The sequence below is a fragment of the Oncorhynchus mykiss genome, chromosome 1, assembly GCF_013265735.2.
Source record: "Oncorhynchus mykiss isolate Arlee chromosome 1, USDA_OmykA_1.1, whole genome shotgun sequence".
NCBI classification, from domain to species: domain Eukaryota; kingdom Metazoa; phylum Chordata; class Actinopteri; order Salmoniformes; family Salmonidae; genus Oncorhynchus; species Oncorhynchus mykiss.
The window spans coordinates 23,472,644-23,496,266 of NC_048565.1; the positions used below are offsets into that span (position 1 = coordinate 23,472,644).

Consider the following 23,623-nt stretch of genomic DNA (forward strand, 5'->3'; position numbering starts at 1 on the left):
GTACAACCCTAAATCCGTAAACACGGGCACCCTCATAGATATCATGCTGACCAACCTGCCCTCTATATACACCTCTGCTGTCTTCAACCAGGATCTCAGTGATCACTGCCTGCGTCATTTCCTGCGTCCGTAATGGGTCCACGGTCAAACGACCACCCCTCATTACTGTCAAATGCTCCCTAAAACACTTCAGCGAGCAGGTTTTTCTGATCGACCTGGCTCGGGTATCCTGGAAGGATATTGACATCATCCCGTCAGTAGAGGATGCCTGGTTGTTCTTTAAACCTGTTGAGTGTAGGGGGCAGTATTTTGATTTTTGGATGAAAAACATACCCATATTTAACTGCCTATTTCTCAGGCCCAGAATCTAGAATATGCATATAATTGTCAGATTAGGATAGAAAACACTCTAAAGTTTCCAAAACTGTCAAAATATTGTCTGTGAGTATAACAGAACTGATATTGCAGGCAAAAACCTGAGGAAACTTCAACCAGGAAGTGGCCTCTATTTTGAAAGCTCCATGTTCCATTGAATGCCTTCCCTCCATTTAAAGGGATATCAACCAGATTCCTTTTCCTATGTCTTCCCCATGTTGTGAACAGTCTTCAGTCTTCAGGCTTTTATTTTGAAAAATGAGCGAGAAAGATCACATCGCGTCAGTGTATAGCTGGGTGTCCCCAGAGTTTTGCTTGTGCAACAGTTTGGAGCAGCCATTGTGTCTCTCTCTCCCATTGACGAAGCTATAGTCCCGGTTGATATATTATCGATTATATATTGAAAAAACAACCTGAGGATTGATTATAAAAAACATTTTACATGTTTCTGTGAACATTACGGATACTATTTGGAATTTCCGTCTGCGATGTCGTGACCGCCCGAGCCTGTGGATTTCTGTACATAAAGCGCCAAACAAATGGAGGTATTTTGGATATAAAAATAATCTTTATGGAACAAAAGGAACATTTATTGTGTAACTGGGAGTCTCGTGAGGGCAAACATCCGAAGATCATCAAAGGTAAGCGATTTAATTTATTGCTTTTCTGACTTTCGTGACCAATCTACTTGAGAATTTCACGAATTTCAATAAGCATTTTTCTACGGCTGGCCATGCTTTCCATCTGGCTACTCCTCCCCCTGGTCAACAGCTCTGCACCCCCCACAGAAACTTGCCCAAGAATCCCCCATTTCTCTATCACCCAAATCCAGATAGGTGATGTTCTAAAAGAGCAGAAAAATCTGGACCCTTACAAATCAGCTGAGCTAGAAATCTGGACCTTCTCTTTCTAAAAGTATCCGCTGCAATTGTTGCAACCCCTATTACAAGCCTGTTCAACTACTCTTTTGTATCATCTGAGATTCCTAAATATTGGAAAGCTGCCGCGGTCATCCCCCTCTTCAAAAGGGGAGACACTCTAGACCCAAACTGATACAGACCTATATCCATCCTGCCCTGCCTTTCTAAAGTCTTCAAAAGCCAAGTTAACAAACAGATCACCGACCATTTCGAATCCCACCGTACCTTCTCCGCTATACAACCTGGTTTCCGAGTCGGTCATGTGTGCACCTCAGCCACGCTCAAGATCCTAAACGATATCATAACTGCCATCGAAAAAAAGACAATACCGTGCAGCCATCTTCATCGACCTGGCCAAGGCTTTCGACTCTGTCAGTCACCGCATTCTTATTGGCAGACTCAATAGCCTTGGTTTCTCAAATGACTTCTTCGCCTTGTTCACCAACTACTTCTCAGATAGAGTTCAGTGTGTCAAATTGGAGGGCCTGTTGTCCGGACCTCTGGCAGTCTCTATGGGGGTGCCACAGGGTTGAATTCTCCGGCTGACTCTTTTCTCTGTATACATCAATGATGTCGCTCTTGCTGCTGGTGATTCTTTGATCCACCTCTACGCAAACGACACCATTCTGTATACTTCTGGCCCTTCTTCGGACACTGTGTTAAAACCTGTTGCGACTCTAGGGGCAGTATTTTCATTTTTGGGGAAAAACCGTTCCCGTTTTAAACGGGATATTTTGTCAGGACAAGATGCTAGAATATGCATATAATTGACAGCTTTGGATAGAAAACACTCTCATGTTTCCAAAACTGTAAAGATATTGTCTGTGAGTATAACAGAACTGATGTTGCAGACGAAAGCCTGAGAAAAATCCAATCCGGAAGAGCCCCATATTTTGAAAGCGCTGCGTGCCAATGGGTCCCCATTGAGCTGTGAATGTGCTATGAACCAGCTTAGGCTTTCTACGTATTCCCCAAGGTGTCTACAGCATTGTGACGTAGTTTTACGCATTTATGTTGAAGAATACCCGTAGGGGACTACATTGCGTAAGTGGTTACATGATGCTCCCGGAGAAAATCTGGCGTAAAGTACAGAGGTAGCCATTAACCTTTCTGATCTCCCCATCCCGGATCCGGTTTCGTGAATACAGACTCAAGCTCATTACCATAACGCAACGTTAACTATTCATGAAAATCGCAAATGAAATGAAATAAATATGCCATCTCTCAAGCTTAGCCTTTTGTTAACAACACTGTCATCTCAGATTTTCAAAATATGCTTCTCAACCATTGCAAAACAAGCATTTGTGTAACAGTATTGATGGCTAACGTAGCATTTAGCATTAGCATTCAGCTGGCAACATTTACACAAAAAAACAGAAAAGCATTCAAAAAAATCATTTACCTTTGAAGAACTTCAGATGTTTTCAATGAGGAGACTCTCAGATAGCAAATGTTCAGTTTTTCCTGAAAGATTATTTGTTTAGGACAAATCGCTCCGTTTTCTGCGTCACGTTTAGCTATGAAAAAACCCCTGTATCCAGGATTGTGTAAATCTATCAGCAAGCTCATTAGCATAACACAACGTTAACTATTTATGAAAATCGCAAATGAAATGAAATAAATATGCCATCTCTCAAGCTTAGCCTTTTGTAAACAACACTGTCATCTCAGATTTTCAAAATATGCTTCTCAACCATAGGAAAACAATCATTTGTGTAAAAGTAGCTAGCTAGAGTTAGCATTTCGCGTTAGCATTTAGCGTTAGCATTAGCGTTAGCATCCAGCACGCAACATTAACAAAAACATAAAAGCCTTCAAATAAAATCATTTACCTTTGAAGAACTTCTGATGTTTTCAATGAGGATACTCTCAGTTAGATAGCAGATGCTCAGTTTTTCCAAAAAGATTCCTTGTGTATTAGAAATAGCTCCGTTTTATACATCACATTTGGCTACCAAAAAAAATCCATAAATTCAGTCCTCAAAACGCAAACTTTTTTCCAAATTAACTCCATAATATCGACTGAAAACATGGCAAACGTTGTTTAGAATCAATCCTCAAGGTGTTCTTCACATATCTCTTCATTGATACATCGTTCTTGGACACATGCTTTCTCTCCTGAATCCCAGGAGAAAATGACCGCACCTGAAGATTACGCACAAATTTAGACAAAGGACACCGGGCGGACCTCTGGAAAATGTAGTCTCTTATGGCCAATCTTCCAATGATATGCCTACAAATACGTCACAATGCTGCTAAGACCTTGGGCGAACGACAGAAAGTGTAGGCTCATTCCTTGCGCAATCACAGCCATATAAGGAGAGAATGGAAAACAGAGCTTCAGAAATTCTGCTAATTCCTGGGTGATGCATCATCTTGGTTTCGCCTGTAGAATGAGTTCTGGGGCACTTACAGACAAAATCTTTGCAGATTCTGAAACGTCAGAGTGTTTTCTTTCCAAAACTGTCAAGAATATGCATAGTCGAGCATCTTTTCGGCATTGTCGTGTCCGCAATTTCCGGTCGATTTCTTAGCCAAACGTCAAGAACAAATGGAGCTATTTCGCCTACAAAAATAATCTTTTGGGAAAAAATTAACTTTGGCTCTCTACCTGGGAGTCTCGTGAGTGAAAACATCTGAAGTTCATCAAAGGTAAACGATTTAATTTGATTGCTTTTCTGATTTTCGTGACAAGATTGATGTAGTCTATCACAGTGCCATCCGTTTTGTCACCAAAGCCCCATATACCACCCATCACTGCGACTTGTATGCTCTCGTTGGCTGGCCCTCACTTCATATTTGTCGCCAAACCCACTGGCTCCAGGTCATCTATAAGTCTTTGCTAGGTAAAGTCCCACCTTATCTCATCTCACTGGTCACCATGGCAGCACCCACCCATAGCATGCGCTCCAGCAGGTATATTTTACTGGTCATCCCCAAAGACAACTCTTCCTTTGGCCGCCTTTTCTTACAGTTCTCTGCTGCCAATGACTGGAACGAATTGCAAAAATCACTGAAGCTGGAGTCTTATATCTCCCTCGCTAACTTTAAGCATCAGCTGTCAGGGCAGCATACAGATCATTGCACCTGTACACAGCCCATCTGTAAATAGCCCACCCAACTACCTCATCCCCGTATTGTTATTTATTTTTTGCTCCTTTACACCCCAGTATCTCTACTTGCACATTAATCTTCTGCACATCTATCACCAGTGTTTAATTGCTAAATTGTAATTATTTCACTACTATGGCCTTTTTATTGCCTTACCTCCCTAATCTTACTACATTTGCAGAAACTGTATATATATTTTTCTATTGTGTTATTGGCTGTACGTTTGTTTATCCCATGTGTAACTCTGTGTTGTTTGTGTCACACTGCTTTGCTTTATCTTGGCCAGGTCGCAGTTGTAAATGAGAACTTGTTCTCAACTGGCCAACTGGTTAAATAAAGGTGAAAAAAAGATGTTGGTCTTGTCAAATAGCTGTCATGTACCTCCATTACAATCACTACCAGGTGGCATACACCACTAAACTGGTTATCTGTGAATCTTCGGGGCACAGTAACAGTGGGTTCAAGGCCCTATTCACTACTGGACCTCAAAGCTCAATTTAAATAATGCAAATTTGTTGAAGTGGATGAAGGAGATCAGCTACAATGTAGCGTTCTATCACACACAAGCAAATCTATGATTGTAATTGGTTGTGGCACATTTTGTGCAAGTATGGCATCAATGTGTCTGAGGTCTGTAACAACAACTATTTTACAATGGCAAAACAATTAGGCAATTTTTGCCTTCGAGAAGATTAAGCAACTGTATGCCTTCTGCAGCATTGATTACAACAAATTACTGCATCTTATGTGAATATCTCCCAGCACATGTATGTGCCAAATGTATCATGGGACCCATGCCCTATCCTGAAACCCCTTACTTCCATTTAAATAATAAAAGCAATCACTTGTTATCTTATAACCAGTGAATAGGGGTCTGACTGCTCAGTGCCTAAAAGCTTCAGTTGTAACACATCCACAAAAGCAGCAACCTCCATTTCAAACTGACAGGCAAGACTCTGATGCACTCTGATCTGGAACGAAAAGCCATCACTCTGCCTGTCTAGTTTTAATCAACAGATGTGGTCCCAGGAGAGAGCATGGCACTATGAGGACCAACAGACCAACACTCACCATTCAAGACAGACACAGGCTATGTCCAAAATGGCAACCTATACCCTATATAGTGCACACTACTTCTGACCAGGGCCCATAGGGTGCAATTTCAGACACAGGACCAGAAGCACATCTGCATGCCACAGCCCGTCTGTGTTTGGTGTGTTTGTCATTGTGCTGACATTCCACAGGGGATGGGAGAGTAAATCATTTAAGAAAAAGGGAGATAAACTCTGTTTCTCTTATCCATTGAATTATGTTTTGTTAGTCTTTTGTTAGGCTCTACGCCACATAAAAAAAAAATGAATCAATGTCTTTGTTCCCAATTGGTCGCACGGAAATGGCACTCATTTATAACCGGTTTCATCTTCTTTTCATGAGATTATTCTCTTTGTTCAAGGTGTGCTGTCGAGTGCTTATCACTGAGCCTTTGTTGAACAGTTTTAGTAATTACAGATTAAATACTTTAAGCAGACTCTGAAAGAGTCTGAAATATTTGTGCTTTATCCTTCTAAAAGTCCATACTCTTCAGACAACACATACAGCTAAAATGGCTATGAATAACAATGATAATGGTACCAAAAGGAATATCCATATCAATAAGTGCACATGAAAATTAACATCTCTAGAGTCTATAATTAATCTGTGTTTTAAAAACAGCCACTTGTTTGTATCTTCTTCACTTAACACTTTCCATACACGTTTATCTTACATCTACTTTAGAACTCTTTTCATCAACTGCTGCTCTGCTCCCCATGCTATTCTTACTCTGGTATAACATTTCCAAGTATGTCTTTTTTTAACTATTAGACAAGCAACCCTGAAAAGATGATGGGCCTCCTCAGAAGAGCTGTCCTGCTTCCATAACATAAAATACCACATTTAAACCACAACCATACAGCTGCTGTCCCATTGTTTCCCATGCTGAGCTGGGTTGAGCCATGATAAAGCCTGCTCTCTGCTCTGCGTCAGGGCCTGGCTGAGGCTCTCTTATTTAGGGGAAGCACTCTGATTCCTGGGCTGGAGAGGATGGAGGGGATGCCCATGTGTTATAACTCTATGACGGCCATCTCAACCCTAGATTACATTTTATGTCTTCTACTGGGAGGGAGGAAAGTAGCCCAAACAACTATAAGATTCAGGTCATAAACACACTGATTGCTGGTATGTTTTTGGACAAACAAGACACTCTGGGCTAGAGGATCACCCGGCCTGGACCTCTCCAAGTTGCACACTTTTATGTCACATCCATTAAATCAACATCAATGATGCAGGGACTATAGTGTTGTTTGTCTCTTCCAATGTTTTTCTTCAGGTTAATTGTTGTTTAGCTTCTAATGGAGGTAGATGGGAATCCATTTGGAAACATTGAAGGTAGGTTGCACACTTATATATATCAGGTTTTTATGAAAGTTTTTATAGGTGCATAAGTCCATAAAACAAGATGATAATTGTATACAAACTTACAGCTCGAAGAGTTGCAGATTCTGGAAGAGTTGCCATGATAATGTGGTCAGAGGGTTCTTCGATAAGTTTCTGTAGAAGAGAGGGAGAGAGAAAACACATGATAAATGTGTTAGTGCTGGACTGTGTGGTCGAGGCTGATGAAGAAAACAGTATCTGAGAAAAGACAAAGCACAAATAAAACAAACTGAAAAATCATCAGGGAATAAGTGGTGCTGGAGGGAATGGAGTAGCCCTGACAATCCAATAAAGACAGACTTGGTCATTTTCAAGACAACAAATTAAATAGAGACAGCGAGGACCTGAGGCCTTCAAATCCAATACAAAGAAGGTGGCTGAAAAGCAGATAAGGCATGTAATCACCAGAGCACCGCTCCAAGATGGTAAACCCTGAAATGGAAGTATTCTGCAAAGGGATCTGTTTGTATTCTGCAGAGGGAGAGGGAGTGTCCCACAAAGGGATCTGTTTGTATTCTGCAGAGGGAGAGGGAGAGGGAGTGTCCCACAAAGGGATCTGTTTGTATTCTGCAGAGGGAGAGTGAGTGGCCCACTAAGGTATCTGTTTGTATTCTGCAGAGGGAGAGTGAGTGGCCCACCAGGTGATCTGTTTGTATTCTGCAGAGGGAAAGGACGAGGGAGTGGCCCACCAAATGATCTGTTTGTATTCTGCAAGGGAGATTGAGTGGCCCACCAAAGGATCTGTTTGTATTCTGCAGAGGGAGAGTGAGTGGCCCACCAAATGATCTGTTTGTATTCTGCAGAGGGAGAGTGAGTGGCCCACCAAAGGATCTGTTTGTATTCTGCAGAGGGAGAGGGAGTGGCCCACCAAAGGATCTGTTTGTATTCTGCAGAGGGAGAGTGAGTGGCCCACCAAAGGATCTGTTTGTATTCTGCAGAGGGAGAGTGAGTGGCCCACCAAAGGATCTGTTTGTATTCTGCAGAGGGAGAGTGAGTGGCCCACCAAAGGATCTGTTTGTATTCTGCAGAGGGAGCTTCAGCTGATAACCATGTATTTAGATTTTTAGATTTTTGTCATTTAACAGATGCTCTTATCCACAGCGACTTACAATTCGAAAAGGTGTGAACTTACAGAAGTGAAAAATGATATGCTACAGCCTGACATACGAGGCTGTGCTCAAGCACAATTCAATGATGTGAAAATATTGCACCATCAAACTAACACAGTGGGAAGCCCACTAGGGATCATTCACCCAAGCCCACTCCAACCCTTCTCTGTGAAGAGACAGTGAGCACCAGGGGCTGAATCACTAACAGTGGAGCATAACGAACAGCCCCTCATTATCAATATTCATTGAATACTTCAGATACTTAATACCCTAACACTGCCCTGGTTAGATCCTAGCAGACCTGGCTGACAGATAATCAATGCATTCCACTGCATTCTTACCACTTGTCTGGCCCTGGGGACCGGGGGACTGCTGCCTAGCTGCCTGTCTGTCACTGACCTGTCCCCTCTGCTGCTCTGCTCTGCAGCACCATGGACAGTGAGGGACTACAACACATACACCTCTCAGTAGTCTCTCTTTATAGGACCATTGACAGTGCAAGACCTCTGAGACAACGCTGACCTTCCCTCAGTATACAGAACTATGGGCACAGGAGTATCTATCAGTGCTGTCCATAGTCCATATTGCTGTATAATATACAGTGCATACTCCTTACCTGCTCCTCTCTACTACAGGACCATGGACAGCTGCCATTTTCATATACAGCCCTTAATCTGCTCTTACTTCAGCACCATGGACAGTGAGATATACAGCAGCATAGGCAGTTCAGGCTAGTTTCACAAATAGAGATGAAATCATCCCACTTCACACTAAATCCAACCCTATCTGGGACCTGGCGGTAGGTAGAATAAGCTCAGTATCCGTCATTACGGGTAAGAAGCCGGCCTCAATTGGTCAGGCACAGGAGGCTCTTCAGCAGCCACTGTGACTAATTCAGCTAGAGGATACGGAGAGTCAAATTACCCAGCTGAGGGCTGGCTGCCTGTGCCCCACACTACAGCCCAATCCCCATCACACACACACACCTTCTCCCTGCAGTGGGCACTCATTCACTCCATTTCAAGGATTTAATATCACTGGGTTGCGGTAGACGGAGTCTGTACCATTTTCTATTTACCTCAATCATTGAGGGATACTGAATGAGAGCACCCTTTTAGGAGAAGGGGGTAAATTTCAGGTTAAGATATGGGAAATCTTCCCGTTAAGACCATTCTATACCATTATTAGATATGTTATGGAATACTTGATCCATGGGTAGCCTATGTTTTTTATGTGCTTTATGGTTTGGTCTAACAGGAAAAAGGTCTGTCCAGGTTAATTGCATCAAAATACTACAATCAGAATAGCACACAATCTTTCCTTACATTTCAGAGAGACATGCCCATGCTGCTTAATGTGCCTCCTTGGCTAGTCCTTCAGCTGGTGGTTGGGTGAATAGGGATCACGATACGCTAACACTACTAAACACTGCTATGCTGCTGCACATGCCTGTTTCCATGGCAAAGCAAAAGCTTTGTGGCACGGTCTGATTTGATTTATATATGTATTTGTTATTGCCTTCTCTCCCCAAATCAACAGCGCTGTGTGGTGCACTGTCTTCTTTAGTAGAGGGAGGACCTGGGACCACCAGGGCATCAGACCCGGTATTACAGGAGCCGCGTCGAGCCAAGTCTCCAGAGACAACTGTAACTAATCCCCAAGCTGCAGGAGTCAGGAGGACTGCAGCACCAAGACGCCAGGAGGACTCAGGATGTTGTTAGCTTCCTCCATAACACATTCCTGTGCACCCCTGGCCCCTGGCATTCTAATCACCTCATTAAATTGAAAATGAGATTATTAAAGCTGCATCCACAGGGACAAGTAGGGGCCGAGTGTTTTTTTCCTACATGTTATTATTCTTGGCACACAAAGGAGGAGTTCATCTGGACACTGTGTATTAGGATAGGGTTTCCCAAACTCGGTCCTGGGACCTGCCCTGGGCGCCTGTTTCGTTTTTTTCCCCTAGCACTACACAGCTGATTTAAATAATCAAAGCTTGATGATGAGTTGGTTGTTTGAATAAGCTGTGCAGGGCTAGGGCAAAAACCAAAACATGTACCCAGGGCAGGCCCCAGGACCGAGTTTGGGAAACCCTGTATTAAGAGACCAGTGGTAAGAAAAGAACATGCAGCCAGAGCCAGCCCAGTCGGCAAAAATATTATGTCTGTCTGTCCCTCTGTCTGTCTGTCAAACCTCACTGTCCCCCTGAGGATGGTGAAACACTAATGAGAAATGGGAATTCTACAGACTGCACTGAGAAGGACAATTATAGACACTGGAATTAGATGCAAATCAAGAGATCCATTCCAAAACGCTACGTTGTCAGATATTTTTACAAATTTGCTTTTATTGTTTAAAGAAATTACATGCAGCTTATAAAGGCTTCATAAAGCCGTTATAAACACTAAATACATGTGTTACAAACCATCTAGAAACAGATCAAATCCAATTTTATTTGTCACATACACATGGTTAGCACATGTTAATGTGAGTGTAGCGAAATGCTTGTGCTTCTAGTTCCGACCATGCAGTAATATCTAACAAGTAATTTAACAATTTCACAACAACTACCTTATACACACAAGTGTAAAGGAATGAATAAGAATATGTACGTAAAAATATATGGGTGAGCGATGGCCGAACGGCACAGGCAAGATGCAGTAGATGGTATAGAGTACAGTATATAGATATGAGATGAGTAATGTAGGGTATGTAAACAGTATATAAAGTGGCATTGTTTAAAGTGGCAAGTGATACATTTATTACATCCAAATTGTAATTATTAAAGTGGCTATAGATGAGTCAGTATGTTGGCAACAGCCACTCAATGTTAGTGATGGCTGTTTAACAGTCTGATGGCCTTGAGATAGAAGCTGTTTTTCAGTCTCTCGGTCCCAGCTTTGATGCACCTGTACTGACCTCACCTTCTGGATGATAGCGGGGTGAACAGGCAGTGACTCGGGTGGTTGTTGTCCTTGATGATCTTTATGGCCTTCCTGTGACATCGGGTGGTGTAGGTGTCCTGGAGGGCAGGTAGTTTGCCCCCGGTGATGCGTTGTGCAGATCTCACTACCCTCTGGAGAGCCTTACGGTTGTGGGCGGAGCAGTTGCCGTACCAGCCGGTGATACAGCCCAACAGGATGCTCTCGATTGTGCATCTGTAGAAGTGTGTGTTTTTGGTGACAAGCCACATTTATTCAGCCTCCTGAGGTTGAAGAGGCGCTGCTGCAAGCTTTCTTGGGAACAGGAACAATGGTGGCCCTCTTGAAGCATGTGGGAACAGCAGACGGGGATAGGATTGATTGAATATGTCTGTAAACACACCAGCCAGGTGGTCTGTGCATGCTCTGAGGACGCAGCTAGGGATGCCAGCCTTGTGAGGGTTAACATGTCAAAATGTTTTACTCACATTGCCTGCAGTGAAGGAAAGTCCGCAGGTTTTGGTAGTGGGCCGTGTCGGTGGCACTGTATTGTCCTCAAAGCGAGCAAAGAAGTTTAGTTTGTCTGGGAGCTGCTGTGCCTTCTTTACCATGCTGTCTGTGTGGGTGGACCATTTCAGTTTCTCCTTGATGTGTACGCCGAGGAACATAAAACTTTCCACCTTCTCCACTACTGTCCCGTCGATGTGGATAGGGGGTTGCTCCCTCTGCGGTTTCCTGAAGTCCATGATAATCTCCTTTGTTTTGTTGATATTGAGTGTGAGGTTATTTACCTGACACCACATTCCGAGGGCCCTCACCTCCTCCCTCTAGGCTGTCTTGTCATTGTTGGTAATCAAGCCTACCACTGTAGTGTCGTCTGCAAACTTGATGATTGAGTTGGGGGCGTGCATGGCCACACAGTCATGGGTGAACAGGGTGTACAGGAGAGGGCTGAGAACGCATCCTTGTGGGGCCCCAGTGATGAGGATCAGCGGGGTGGAGATATTGTTTCCTACCCTCACCACCTGGTTGCGGCCCATCAGGAAGTCCAGTACCCAGTTGCACAGGGCGGGGTCGAGACCCAGGGTCTCGAGCTTAATGACGAGTCTGGAGGGTACTATGGTGTTAAATACTGAGCGTTAGTCGATGAACAGCATTCTTACATAGGTATTCCTCTTGTCCAGATGGGTTAGGGCAGTGTGCAGTGTGATTGCGATTGCGTTGTCTGTGGACCTATTGGGGCGGTAAGCAAGTTGGAGTGGGTCTAGGGTGTCAGGTAGGGTGGAGGCGATATGGTTCTTGACTAGTCTCTCAAAGCACTTCATGATGACGGAAGTGAGTGCTATGGGGAGATAGTCATTTAGCTCAGTTACCTTAGCTTTCTTGGGAACAGGAACAATGGTGGCCCTCTTGAAGCATGAGGGAACAGCAGACTGGGATAGGATTGATTGAATATGTCCATAAACACACCAGCCAGCTGGTCTGCGCATGCTCTGAGGACCCGGCTAGGGATGCAGTCTGGGCCAGCAGCCTTGCGAGGGTTAACACGTTTAAATGTTTTACTCACATTGGCTGCAGTGAAGGAGAGCACGCAGGTTTTGGTAGCAGGCCGTGTCGGTGGCACTGTATTGTCCTAAAAGCGAGCAAAGAAGTTGTTTAGTTTGTCTGGGAGCAAGACATTGTGGTCCGCGACGGGGCTGGTTTTCTTTTTGTAGTCCGTGATTGACTGTAGACCCTGCCACATACCTCTCGTGTCTGAGCCGTTGAATTGCAACTCTACTTTGTCTCTATACTGACGCTAGCTTGTTTGATAGCCTTACGGAGGCAACAAACGTCATGCTTTAGAAAGGGTTCATAAATGTGGCATAACTGTGACATAACCACCAATGTCAAATGTGAAATAACCCACTATGTCAAATATGACATAAACCTGTGCCATATAAACGGTGGCATAAGCACAGCTTAATAAATTAATAATAAACTTATTAAATTGAGGCTTCACAAAGCATGTATAACCCTGTCATGCATCTTGGTAGAGCATTGCAATGCCAGTGTGTTCATTTGTCTGCCAGCTCAGGGACAAGCTACACTATTCACAACACTGTGTCATGTTCAATGTAATTGCATTGCTGGACTTTTTGAAACGTCATGTATTTCTATTGTTAAAAAAAATGACAAATAAAAGGAAATGAATGGTTTAAACATGTCTTTAAGGTTTATTTGTTTTAGCTGTTAGTGATAATTCCCTAAGTGTTATTACATTTAAAACATAATTAAGGCTTTATGTGTTATGAATGAACAAAGGTGTCTGACTTCATAGTAAGTACAGCATCATTTGATATAAAGCATTTATGTATGTGTTATGAATGACCAAAGCCGTCTAACTTTAAAGTAAGTACGGCGTCATGTAATATAGAGTCTTTATGGATGTGTTATGAATGACCGAAGGTGTCTCACTTCAAACTAATTATTACAGGATGCTACATAAATGGTCAATAATTAGGTTATTAACATTCTGCTAATTTATGAAGGTTCTCTCAAGGTCCACAGGTTACTGTAGGGTGTGTATTTAAATGGGTTGATGGACCTGCAATGCTTGCGTTTGCGTGTGTGTGTCACCCAGCCAAGATTATTTGGAGTACAGGTATTTATTTTTGGTGCCCATGCTGGAGACCAGTGCTTGATTACCAGCTGTTACAATGGTGCCAACATTTTGTGGCTGATATTTCAGCACGGCAGTGGGGGAATGTGTCAAAGACCTGACTGGGCACTGCACCGCATGGAATAGCTCATTTTTGTTGTGTGTTTGTTGTCTACTGAGGAACAATTTCCATTTCCTGATGTTTGGGGGCTTTCATCAAGGTAAGTGTTTAGTGGTGTAACGTTGTCCCCAGGCTATTGTATACACAGCACATATAAGCCTAGAATATCAACCATTCAAAGTCGGCCTTAGTGGGAGTGACCATAGAATTTTATAGGAGTGATCTCATTGAGTAAAGTACAGTATTTGTCACCAGTCTATGTCCTTTGCTAACATACATTCCCTCTGGTCATTACTTGTTGACACAGTCACAAAGTAATTATGGCTAAACCCTGCCCATTTCCGCAATTTCTCTTCTTAAAATGTGATTTTAAACCTAATCCTAACTAACAAAGGCCAAGTTTGATGCATTGGTCCACCAGTCCTTCTGCACATTTTGGTGGAAGTGTGACTAACATGACTTCACTTTAGAGACTATGCCAACTTTCTGTCACGCCTGCTCCCTGGCGCTCGAAGGCGCCAGGCTCCCCAGCATTACGCACCCCTGCCACCATCATTACACACACCTGCCTTCCCCCGTCACACACATCAGCGATTATTGCACTCACCTGGACTCAATCACCCGTGTCATTACCTCCCCTATATCTGTCTGTTCCCAAGCTCTGTTCCCGGCTCTAGGATTAATGTTTGTTTGTCTTTGCATACCCGGTTCTGAAGTTGTCTCTGTCCTGTTTGATGTCTTTTCTCAAGATCTGTTCCCGGCTCTAGGATTAATGTTTGTTTGTCTTTGCATACCCGGTTCTGACGCTGTCTCTGTCCTGTTTGATGTCTGTTCCATATTAAATGTTCTACTCCCCGTACCTGCTTCTCTTCTCCAGCGTCGATCCTTACAGAATTCTGAAGCCATCGGGGAGTGCTGGCTTTCAGGTTGATGGTGACGCCGGGTCCATGGATTGTGCATGTGTGCCATTCAGAGGGTGAATGGGCAAGACCAAAAAATGGAAGTGGCTTTTTTATTTTTAACTAGGCAAGTCAGTTAAGAACACATTCTTATTTACAATGATGGCCTACCCCGGCCAAACCCGGACAAATCCGTGCCACCCTATGGGACTCCCAATCACGGCCAGATGTGATGCAGCCTGAATTTGAACCAGGTACTGCAGTGACACCTCTTGCACTGAGATGCAGTGTCTTAGCCCACTGCGTCACTCAGGAGCCCAGTATATGGCAGTAGGTGCCAGGCACACAGGTTTTTGTCAAGAACTGCTACACTGCTTTAAACCTCAACAACTTCCAGTGTGTATCAACAATGGTCCACCACCCAAGGCCATCCAGCCAACATTGTGTGGGAAGGATTGGAGCCAACATGGCCAGTATCCCTCTGGAATGCTTTTGACACCTTGTAGAGTCCATGCCCCAACAACTTGAGGCTATTCTGAAGGCAAAAAGGGGGATGCAACTCAATATCAGGAAGGTGTTTTGAATACTCACTATATATCCGCACCACTCGCAGAGAAATAAGTAATACTGCTAGGTTTTACACAGTCAAATGTAACAAATAACTTTTTTAAAGAACTGTACAAATGATACATAATTTAAATCAGTACTTAATATATATATATATATATATATTAAAGTATATGAATGAAAAATCTGAGAACAAATATATTTTACACACACATGAAGGTACCCATAAACAATAATTTCTGATGAAAAAATACAAATGTGAAAAATGTGTGGATATAGCATTTGGAAATAAACTCTTCAAATATTCTGTCGTTTCTGTATGAAAGTGTGCTCATGAAAATGGCCTGTTGACAGAGGCTTTTATCTGGCTGCTAGACAACAGAGTGTTAGTAGTGATTAGTAAACGTTTTTGCAGTTGTTGACCTGCCCTTTGCAGCATCAAAAGATGATGCTCCCCAGTCTAACAGCCACCTTCCATCTGGGTAACAGTAATATACTGTAGCGATAATGGTATCACATGGGAATTGAACTATGATGTGAGCAGCCTTTCAGAGGGGAAAATAATAGATTCACATCATTAGTCTAAAAATGGAATACAATAACATAATATTTGTAGGAATCCTTATCTCTTGGGGAAGTTTAGCTCACAAATAATCCCTTTCAGATTGTCACACAGACAGAATCAATTACTGGGATGAGGAAGAGGAAAAGCAGAAGCCCCTAGTAAAATACATGTTGTTTAGACACAGTCTACCTTCTGCATGTGTATAGTAGGCATGCATGAGTATGTATAAGCATGTGAGCATGCATAGATGTGTGTATTGACCATAGGAGCATGTAGGTATATTAAATGCAAGGCATCCAGACTGTCACTCTACAGTACGTGTGTCCTTGCGTGCAAGTGCCTGTATCTGTAGTGTATATGTAATATTATAAACTGGGTGGTTCGAGCACTGAAGGCTGATTGGTTGACAGCCATGGTATATCAGACCGTATATACCGCGGGTATGAAAACACATTTATTTTTACTGCTCTAATTAAATTAGTAACCACTATATAATAGCAATAAGGCACCTCAGGGTTTTGTGATATATGGCCAGTATACCACGGCTATTGGCTGTGTCGTTGCCAAGAACTGCCTTTTGCCGTAATATGTAGTCGATATCCCACACCTCCTCGGGCCTTACTGCTTAATTATGTAGCAATGAGCCTGAGTGTGTTCTGTTACAATACATGGAGAGTGGTGAGTGAGTTGTGTGTGACGGGGGAGGGGGGGGGGGGGGGGGGGGGTGGAAGAGTGAAGGTGCCCGTTGAGGTGGGTGGATTATGAACCCTATTAACATAAAGAGGGAAGAATTATTCAATATTTTTGAAGCCTTCATTACCTCTTAACCAGGCATTGCACCCATTGCACATGGGAACTCTTTTTCTCCCCCTCTGTTCTGGTGCTCCTCAGCCAGTGTATTTTGTTAGGCTCATTGAATCAGAGCATTGATCATGAGAGAGATTAAGGAGAGAGCAGTCAAAGCCCCAGTGCAATTCATTCTCTGAACAAAATGAAGGTCAGGGGCGGACACTTCCTCTGTAAAGCCTTCCCAAGGTGCCTTGCAGGCCTGGGCATGGGATGCCCCTCGGTAGGCGAGGGAGGGAGATGGAAGACGGATGAATGCAACAATACCTCCCCCATTACTAAGACCTGCCTCCCCCTCACCAGGTCTGCCTCCCAACACCAACACACCACCACCTGTCCGCATGCAGGAATGGAAGTGTCCTTTTCAAAGGTCATTCTTCGTTCCAGTCATGAGAAATGTCAGCTAAAATTGGATTTGGGGAGAGAAGGCAATAACAAATAAATATATAAATCAAATCAGACATCAAATGGGACGTGCAGCCTCACACACATAGGAACAGGCATGTCGTTACTTAAAGTGAGAAAGACAAACATAGAAATTAATTATAGGAGAAGGTCAGAGGCTAAGCGGACAAAGCCTTGTGGTTCAGAGTCAATACGTTCCTTATGACATTTGATCATGTTCTTCACATGCCTTATAGAGCTCAGCAGGGTTTTTTATAGCAGGCGAGTAAATTTGCACTTGGCTCTGGAATTTATAACTTGTCAATTAACACAGTTCAGAGGTGATTAAAATTGCCACTGTAGAGCTGCTTTATACTATGCATATCTTAAGGCGAGTAAATGTACATTGAATGAGGGTGGAAAAGGTAAAAAGCTGAAACTAATGATGCGTTTTTAATAAGGTATTATATTCATGATATTCATTTACATTTGCATATGTGTGTCATGATACTCCGCATAAAAAATAACCACATAATGTTGATAGCAGTGAGTCCTTCTGATTGGCTCGAGCAGGAGTTTATGGGACACTGGGGCTACAGCCCCTCATCTATAATGCAGATGAAGAAGTCAACGGGAGGACCAGGGCCCATTGTTAATAACATGGCAATTAAACATAGCCTGCAGTCAGATACTCCACACAGTAGGACTCATTTTTATGCTTTTTTCTCTCAGTAGTCTGAAGCCAAAGGCAGTTCCTTAGATCTGCCGAGAGGGAAAGGACTGCTGATGTCAAAATTAGACCAGATAGAGCATCTCAGATGGCACATATTAATATTTGTCACACAACAGGTGTGAGACCTTAGCAGGTTAGCATGGGGTGATGTGGCCATAACTGACATGGACACACTGGGGCCGTTTGGCACCTTTAATGAGAAGCATCTTATTAATATTATGGTACCTGTGGATGACAAACAGCTAAAAAACACTAACACAGAACATGATTAGGCAGCTCTAAAATGCGTAGATACTACCAAAAACAGACACATTACTAAAATTACAGGGTCATAATTATTTTTGCATTATAACATATTAGGGGGTTTAAAAAGTGTTGTTGATGTATGAGACCAGTTTATTCCTACCTGTGAAAAGACCTCACAGATGGAAGATTACACCCCAGAGCCTCGTGTTATGATGGTTATATCTTTTAACAATATTCCCAGATGCCAGAAACTGCTGCAAATCAACTGAAAAAGTTGCTCAATACTTATTGAAATTATGAAAATCTGCAGAAGGGAAAGTATCTGACAGAAGTGAAAAAGAGATTGATTCTATGCACTGAAACACTCTGACTCAATTCAAACCCGCCTCGACAGAATATATAACTATATAACTTTTGTATAAGAAGAACACCAATCTCTTGAATCCCTGGACACATCCATTTATAATATCTCACAAGCATAATCAGAAAAACCACAGGCTGCCTGTGACTATCGTTTCCTGCATCCGGCTATCAATTTCTATCTGGCACACTTCCCATTGAAATGAAAAATGAAAAGTTTTCTTCAAAACCTTAGGAGTCCCCTTGACACACATTTAACCAAAAATGTGAATGAAGTACGCTCGTTATGTCTCAAAGAAAAACAGTTTTCATCAAACACACAGATACTATACACCTGGGTATATAATTCTAACTCAAATAGAATGAAACCATACATAAAGGCATGAAAGATTGAAAGCATATGGGCAATTGCATATAAAAGGACTCATGAGCAATAGGGTTGAATATCTTCCCGGTATTGTTCTTTGTCAAGAATAAATCACTTTTATCCCGGGTAACCCGGTATTTCCCTCCAAAGCCGGAAGTGTCATTAAAGAGCATATAAAGCATATAAATAGGCCTATGTCTGCATTTGAAAATTCAAGCCTGATGCTACCTGAGCCTGATGAGCCATACATTAAAGACATTTTATGAGCACAAGCCTAACAAGCCAAAAAAATCACTAATTATTGTGCCATTATCCAATACATACAGTGAGGGAAAAAAGTATTTGATCCCCTGCTGATTTTGTACGTTTGCCCACTGACCATGAAACGATCCGTCTATAATTGTAATGGTAGGTTTATTTGAACAGTGAGAAACAGAATAACAATAAAATAATCCAGAACAACGCATGTCAAAAATGTTATAAATTGATTTGCATTTTAATGAGGGAAATAAGTATTTGACCCCCTCTCAATCAGAAAGATTTCTGGCTCCCAGGTGTCTTTTATACAGGTAACGAGCTGAGATTAGGAGCACACTCTTAAAGGGATTGCTCCTAATCTCAGCTTGTTACCTGTATAAAAGACACCTGTCCACAGAAGAAATCAATCAATCATATTCCAAACTCTCCACCATGGCCAAGACAAAAGAGCTCTCCAAGGATGTCAGGGACAAGGTTGTAGACCTACACAAGACTGGAATGGGCTACAAGACCATCGCCAAGCAGCTTGGTGAGAAGGTGACAGTTGGTGCGATTATTCGCAAATGGAAGAAACACAAAAGAACTGTCAATCTCCCTCGGCCTGGGGCTCCATGCACGATCTCACCTCGTGGAGTTGCAATGATCATGAGAACGGTGAGGAATCAGCCCAGAACTACACGGGAGGATCTTGTCAACGATTTCATGGCAGCTGGCACCATAGTCACCAAGAAAACAATTGGTAACACACTACGCCGTGAAGGACTGAAGTCCTGCAGCGCAAGGTCCCCCTGTTCAAGAAAGCACATGTACATGCCTGTCTGAAGTTTGCCAATGAACATCTGAATGATTCAGAGGACAACTGGGTGAAAGTGTTGTGGTCAGATGAGACAAAATGGAGCATCATTGGCATCAACTCAACTCGCCGTGTTTGGAGGAGGAGGAAGGCTGCCTATGATCCCAAGAACACCATCCCCACTGTCAAACATGGAGGTGGAAACATTATGCTTTGGGGGTGTTTTTCTGCTAAGGGGACAGGACAACTTCACCTCATCAAAGGGACGATGGACGGGGCCATGTACCGTTAAATCTTGAGTGAGAACCTCCTTCCCTCATCCAGGGCATTGAAAATGGGTCGTGGATGGGTATTCCAGCATGACAATGACACAAAACACACGGCCAAGGCAACAAAGGAGTGGCTCAAGACGAAGCACCTGGCCTAGCCAGTCTCCAGACCTTAATCTCGTTAGAAAATATGCGGAGGGAGCTGAAGGTTCGAGTTGCCAAACGTCAGCCTCGAAACCTTAATGACTTGGAAAAGATCTGCAAAGAGGAGTGAGACAAAATCCCTCCTGAGATGTATGCAAACCTGGTGGCCAACTACAATAAACGTCTGACCTCTGTGATTGCCAACAAGGGTTTTGCCACCAAGTACTAAGTTATGTTTTGCAGAGGGGTGAAATACTTATTTCCCTCATTAAAATTCAAATCAATTTATAACATTTTTGACAAGCGTTTTTCTGGATTTTTTTGTTGTTATTCTGTCTTTCACTGTTCAAATAAACCTACCATTAAAATTATAGACGGATAATTTCTTTGTCAGTGGGCAAACGTTGTCATGCCCTGACCTGTCCTTTTTATGTCTATTTTGGTTTGGTCAGGGCGTGAGATCGGGTGGGCATTCTATGTTTTGTGTTCTATGTTTTCTACTTCTGTGTGTTTGGACATGTGTGGTTCTCAATCAGAGGCAGCTGTCTATTGTTGTCTCTGATTGAGAACCATACTTAGGTAGCCTTTTCCCACCTGTGTTTTATGGGTAGTTATTTTCTGTTTTGTGTGTCTGCACCAGAAAGAACTGTTTTGTTTGTGCCACTTTGTAATTTTTTGTTCTAGTGTTCAGTTTTATTAAAAATCATGAACACTTACCACGCTGCGCTTTGGTCCACTTCTTCAAACAGCTGTTACAGAACTACCCACCACCAAAGGACCAAGCAGCGTGGTGAGAGGGACTCCTGAACAGGTGAGCAGCGCTATCTGGAGTATGAGACAACCTGGGAGGAGATAGAGGTGGTCGGTCGACCCAGGGAGAGTGCCGGAGCCCGCCGGGGATTCTCTGGAACAGTGCGAGGAGGGATACCGGCTCGCATCCCCACCTGTTCTGGCTGGCATCCAGCCAGAACAGGTGGGGCCAGCTCTGCGCTCGAGACCACCAGTGTGCCTCCACGGCCCAGTGTATCCGGTGCCTCGGCCAAGGAAGAGGCCTCCTGGATGTCTCCCCAGCCTGGTAAGTCCTGTGCCTGCTCCCAGAGCCAGGTCTCCTGTGTGTCTCCCCAGCCTGGTGAGTCCTGTGCCTCCTGTCCGGAGCTGCCAGAGTCAGCCTCCTGTCCGGAGCTGCCAGAGTCGGCCTCCTGTCCGGAGCTGCCAGAATCATGAACACTTACCACTCTGCGCTTTGGTCCCCTTCTTCAAACAGCAGTTACAAACGTCCAAAATCAGCAGGGGATCAAATACTTTTTTCCCTCACTGTATACAGTTGAAGTTGGAAGTTTAAATACATGTTAGCCAAATACATTTAAACTCAGTTTTTCACAATTCCTGACATTTAATCCTAGTAAAAAAAATCCCTGTCTTAGGTCAGTTAGGATCACCACTTTATTTTAAGAATGTGAAATGTCAGAATAATAGTAGAGATAAGTTGGGTGAATTTTGGCCCATTCCTCCTGACAGAGCTGGTGTAACTGAGTCAGGTTTGTTGGCCTCCTTGCTCGCACACACTTTTTCAGTTCTGCCCACACATTTTCTATGGGATTGAGGTCAGGGCTTTGTGATGGCCACTCCAATACCTTGACTTTGTTGTCCCTAAGCCATTTTCCCACAACTTTAGAAGTATGCTTGGGGTCAATATCTATTTGGAAGACCCATTTGCGACCAAGCTTTAACTTCCTGACTGATGTCTTGAGATGTTGCTTCAATATATCCACATCATTTTCCAGCCTCATGATGCCATCTATTTTGTGAAGTGCGCCAGCACCAGTTCCTCCTGCAGCAAAGCACCCCCACAACATGATGCTGCCACCACCGTGCTATTAGCCTATCATAAGCTTCTCGGTGAAACACAAGATGTTACAGTTTTTAATGTGCTGTTGGTAGGGTAATCTTATTAGTTGGTCATCAATTTCATTTTTCCAAATATTGCACGTTAGCAATGAGAATGGAATGCATTGGGAGTTTGCTCACTCGCCTCCCGATTCTGGGAAGAATCCCCGATCTGCGTCCTCTTTTCCGGTGTCTTTTCTTCATGCAAAAGGCATGGATCTGCCCTGTTCCAGTGAAATGTCAGCCATGTTCTTCGGCGCCATCTTCAGTCTAGAGGCCAGCGGCGCACAGGTGCATGCGTATTGTGCTAGAGACAAAGGATAGTTATAAGCTTATTATGCATAACCCATCCTTCATTAGCTAATTACACCATATATTGTATACCAAAGTATGTGGACACCCCTTCAAATGAGTGGATTCGGCTGACAAGTGTATAACATGGAGCACACAGCCATGCAATCTCTATAGACAAACATTGGCAGTAGAATGGCCTTACTGAAGAACTAGGTGACTTTCAAAGTGGCACCATCACCTTTTCAACAAGTAATTTCATCAAAATTCTGCCCTGTTGGAGCTGCCCCGGTCAACTGTATGTGCTGTTATTGTAAGTGGAAACATCTGTAACGAGTGCGCTGAGAGTCGGGAAGCAAGTTCAGGGAGTGTTTTAATAAATAAATAAAACAATAAACACGTAACACAAACAACGCACCAACATGAAACAGAGTCAATAACGCCAGAGGAAAGAACCAAGGGGAGTGACAGATATAGGGAAAATAATCAAGGAGGGGATGGGGTGTCGAGTGTCATGAGGCGCAGGTACGTGAGACGATGGTGACAGGTGTGCGGGATAATCAACAGCCTGATGACCTAGAGGCCGGAGAGGGAGTATACGTGACAGTACCCCATCCCCAACGCGTGGCCCCAGCCACAGGACGCCATCAAAGGGGACGAACCCGGGGATCAGGAGCGTACCCCTCACCCCCGCTGATGCGCGAGAACAGATGTCACGCCAGCTGAGGCATGGGAACCTATCGAGTCAGCTGGGGTGCAAGAACCTGACAGATCGGTTGAGGCATGAGAATCTGACGAGCTGGTGGAAGCAAAGGAGCCTGGCGAACCGGCGGAGGCATGAAAGCCTGACTAGCCAGCCGAGGCAGGGGAGCCTGGCGATCCGGCTAAGGCATGAAAGCCCAACGAGTCGGCTGAGGCAGGGGAGCCTGGTGATCCGGCTGAGGCATGAGAGCCTGACGAGCCGGCTGAGGCAGGGGAGCCTGGCGATCTGGTTGAGGTATGAAAGCATGTTGCAGTTCCCGGAGTCAACGTTATTACTCTGACACAAAAATAACATTAAAAAAACACTCCCTGATGCTTCCCTTAGGTGAGGTGTGATTCTGTAACAAGTGCGCTGAGAGTCAGGAAGCAAGGTCAGGGAGTGAGTGTTTTAATAAATAAATAAAACAATAAACACACAACACAAACAACGCACCAACATGAAACAGAGTCAATAACACCTGAGGAAAGAACCAAGGGGAGTGACAGATATTGGGGAAATAATCAAGGAGGTGATGGAGTCCAGGTGAGTGTCATGAAGCGCAGGTGCGCGAGACAGCAGCCTGATGACTTAGAGGGAGT

General features: G+C 43.6%; 1 protein-coding gene across 4 annotated transcripts in view; it reads right to left on the reverse strand.

Annotated features, from left to right (window-relative positions):
- Positions 1-23,623, reverse strand: part of LOC110510575 (NT-3 growth factor receptor) — a 298,705-nt gene that overhangs the window by 151,573 nt on the left and 123,509 nt on the right. For all 4 annotated transcript variants that reach the window (XM_021592045.2, XM_021591998.2, XM_021591958.2 and 1 more), the window contains exon 4: positions 6,927-6,995. In XM_021592045.2, coding sequence (XP_021447720.1) covers positions 6,927-6,995 — 69 coding nt within the window. The remainder of the gene's footprint in view (positions 1-6,926; positions 6,996-23,623) is intronic.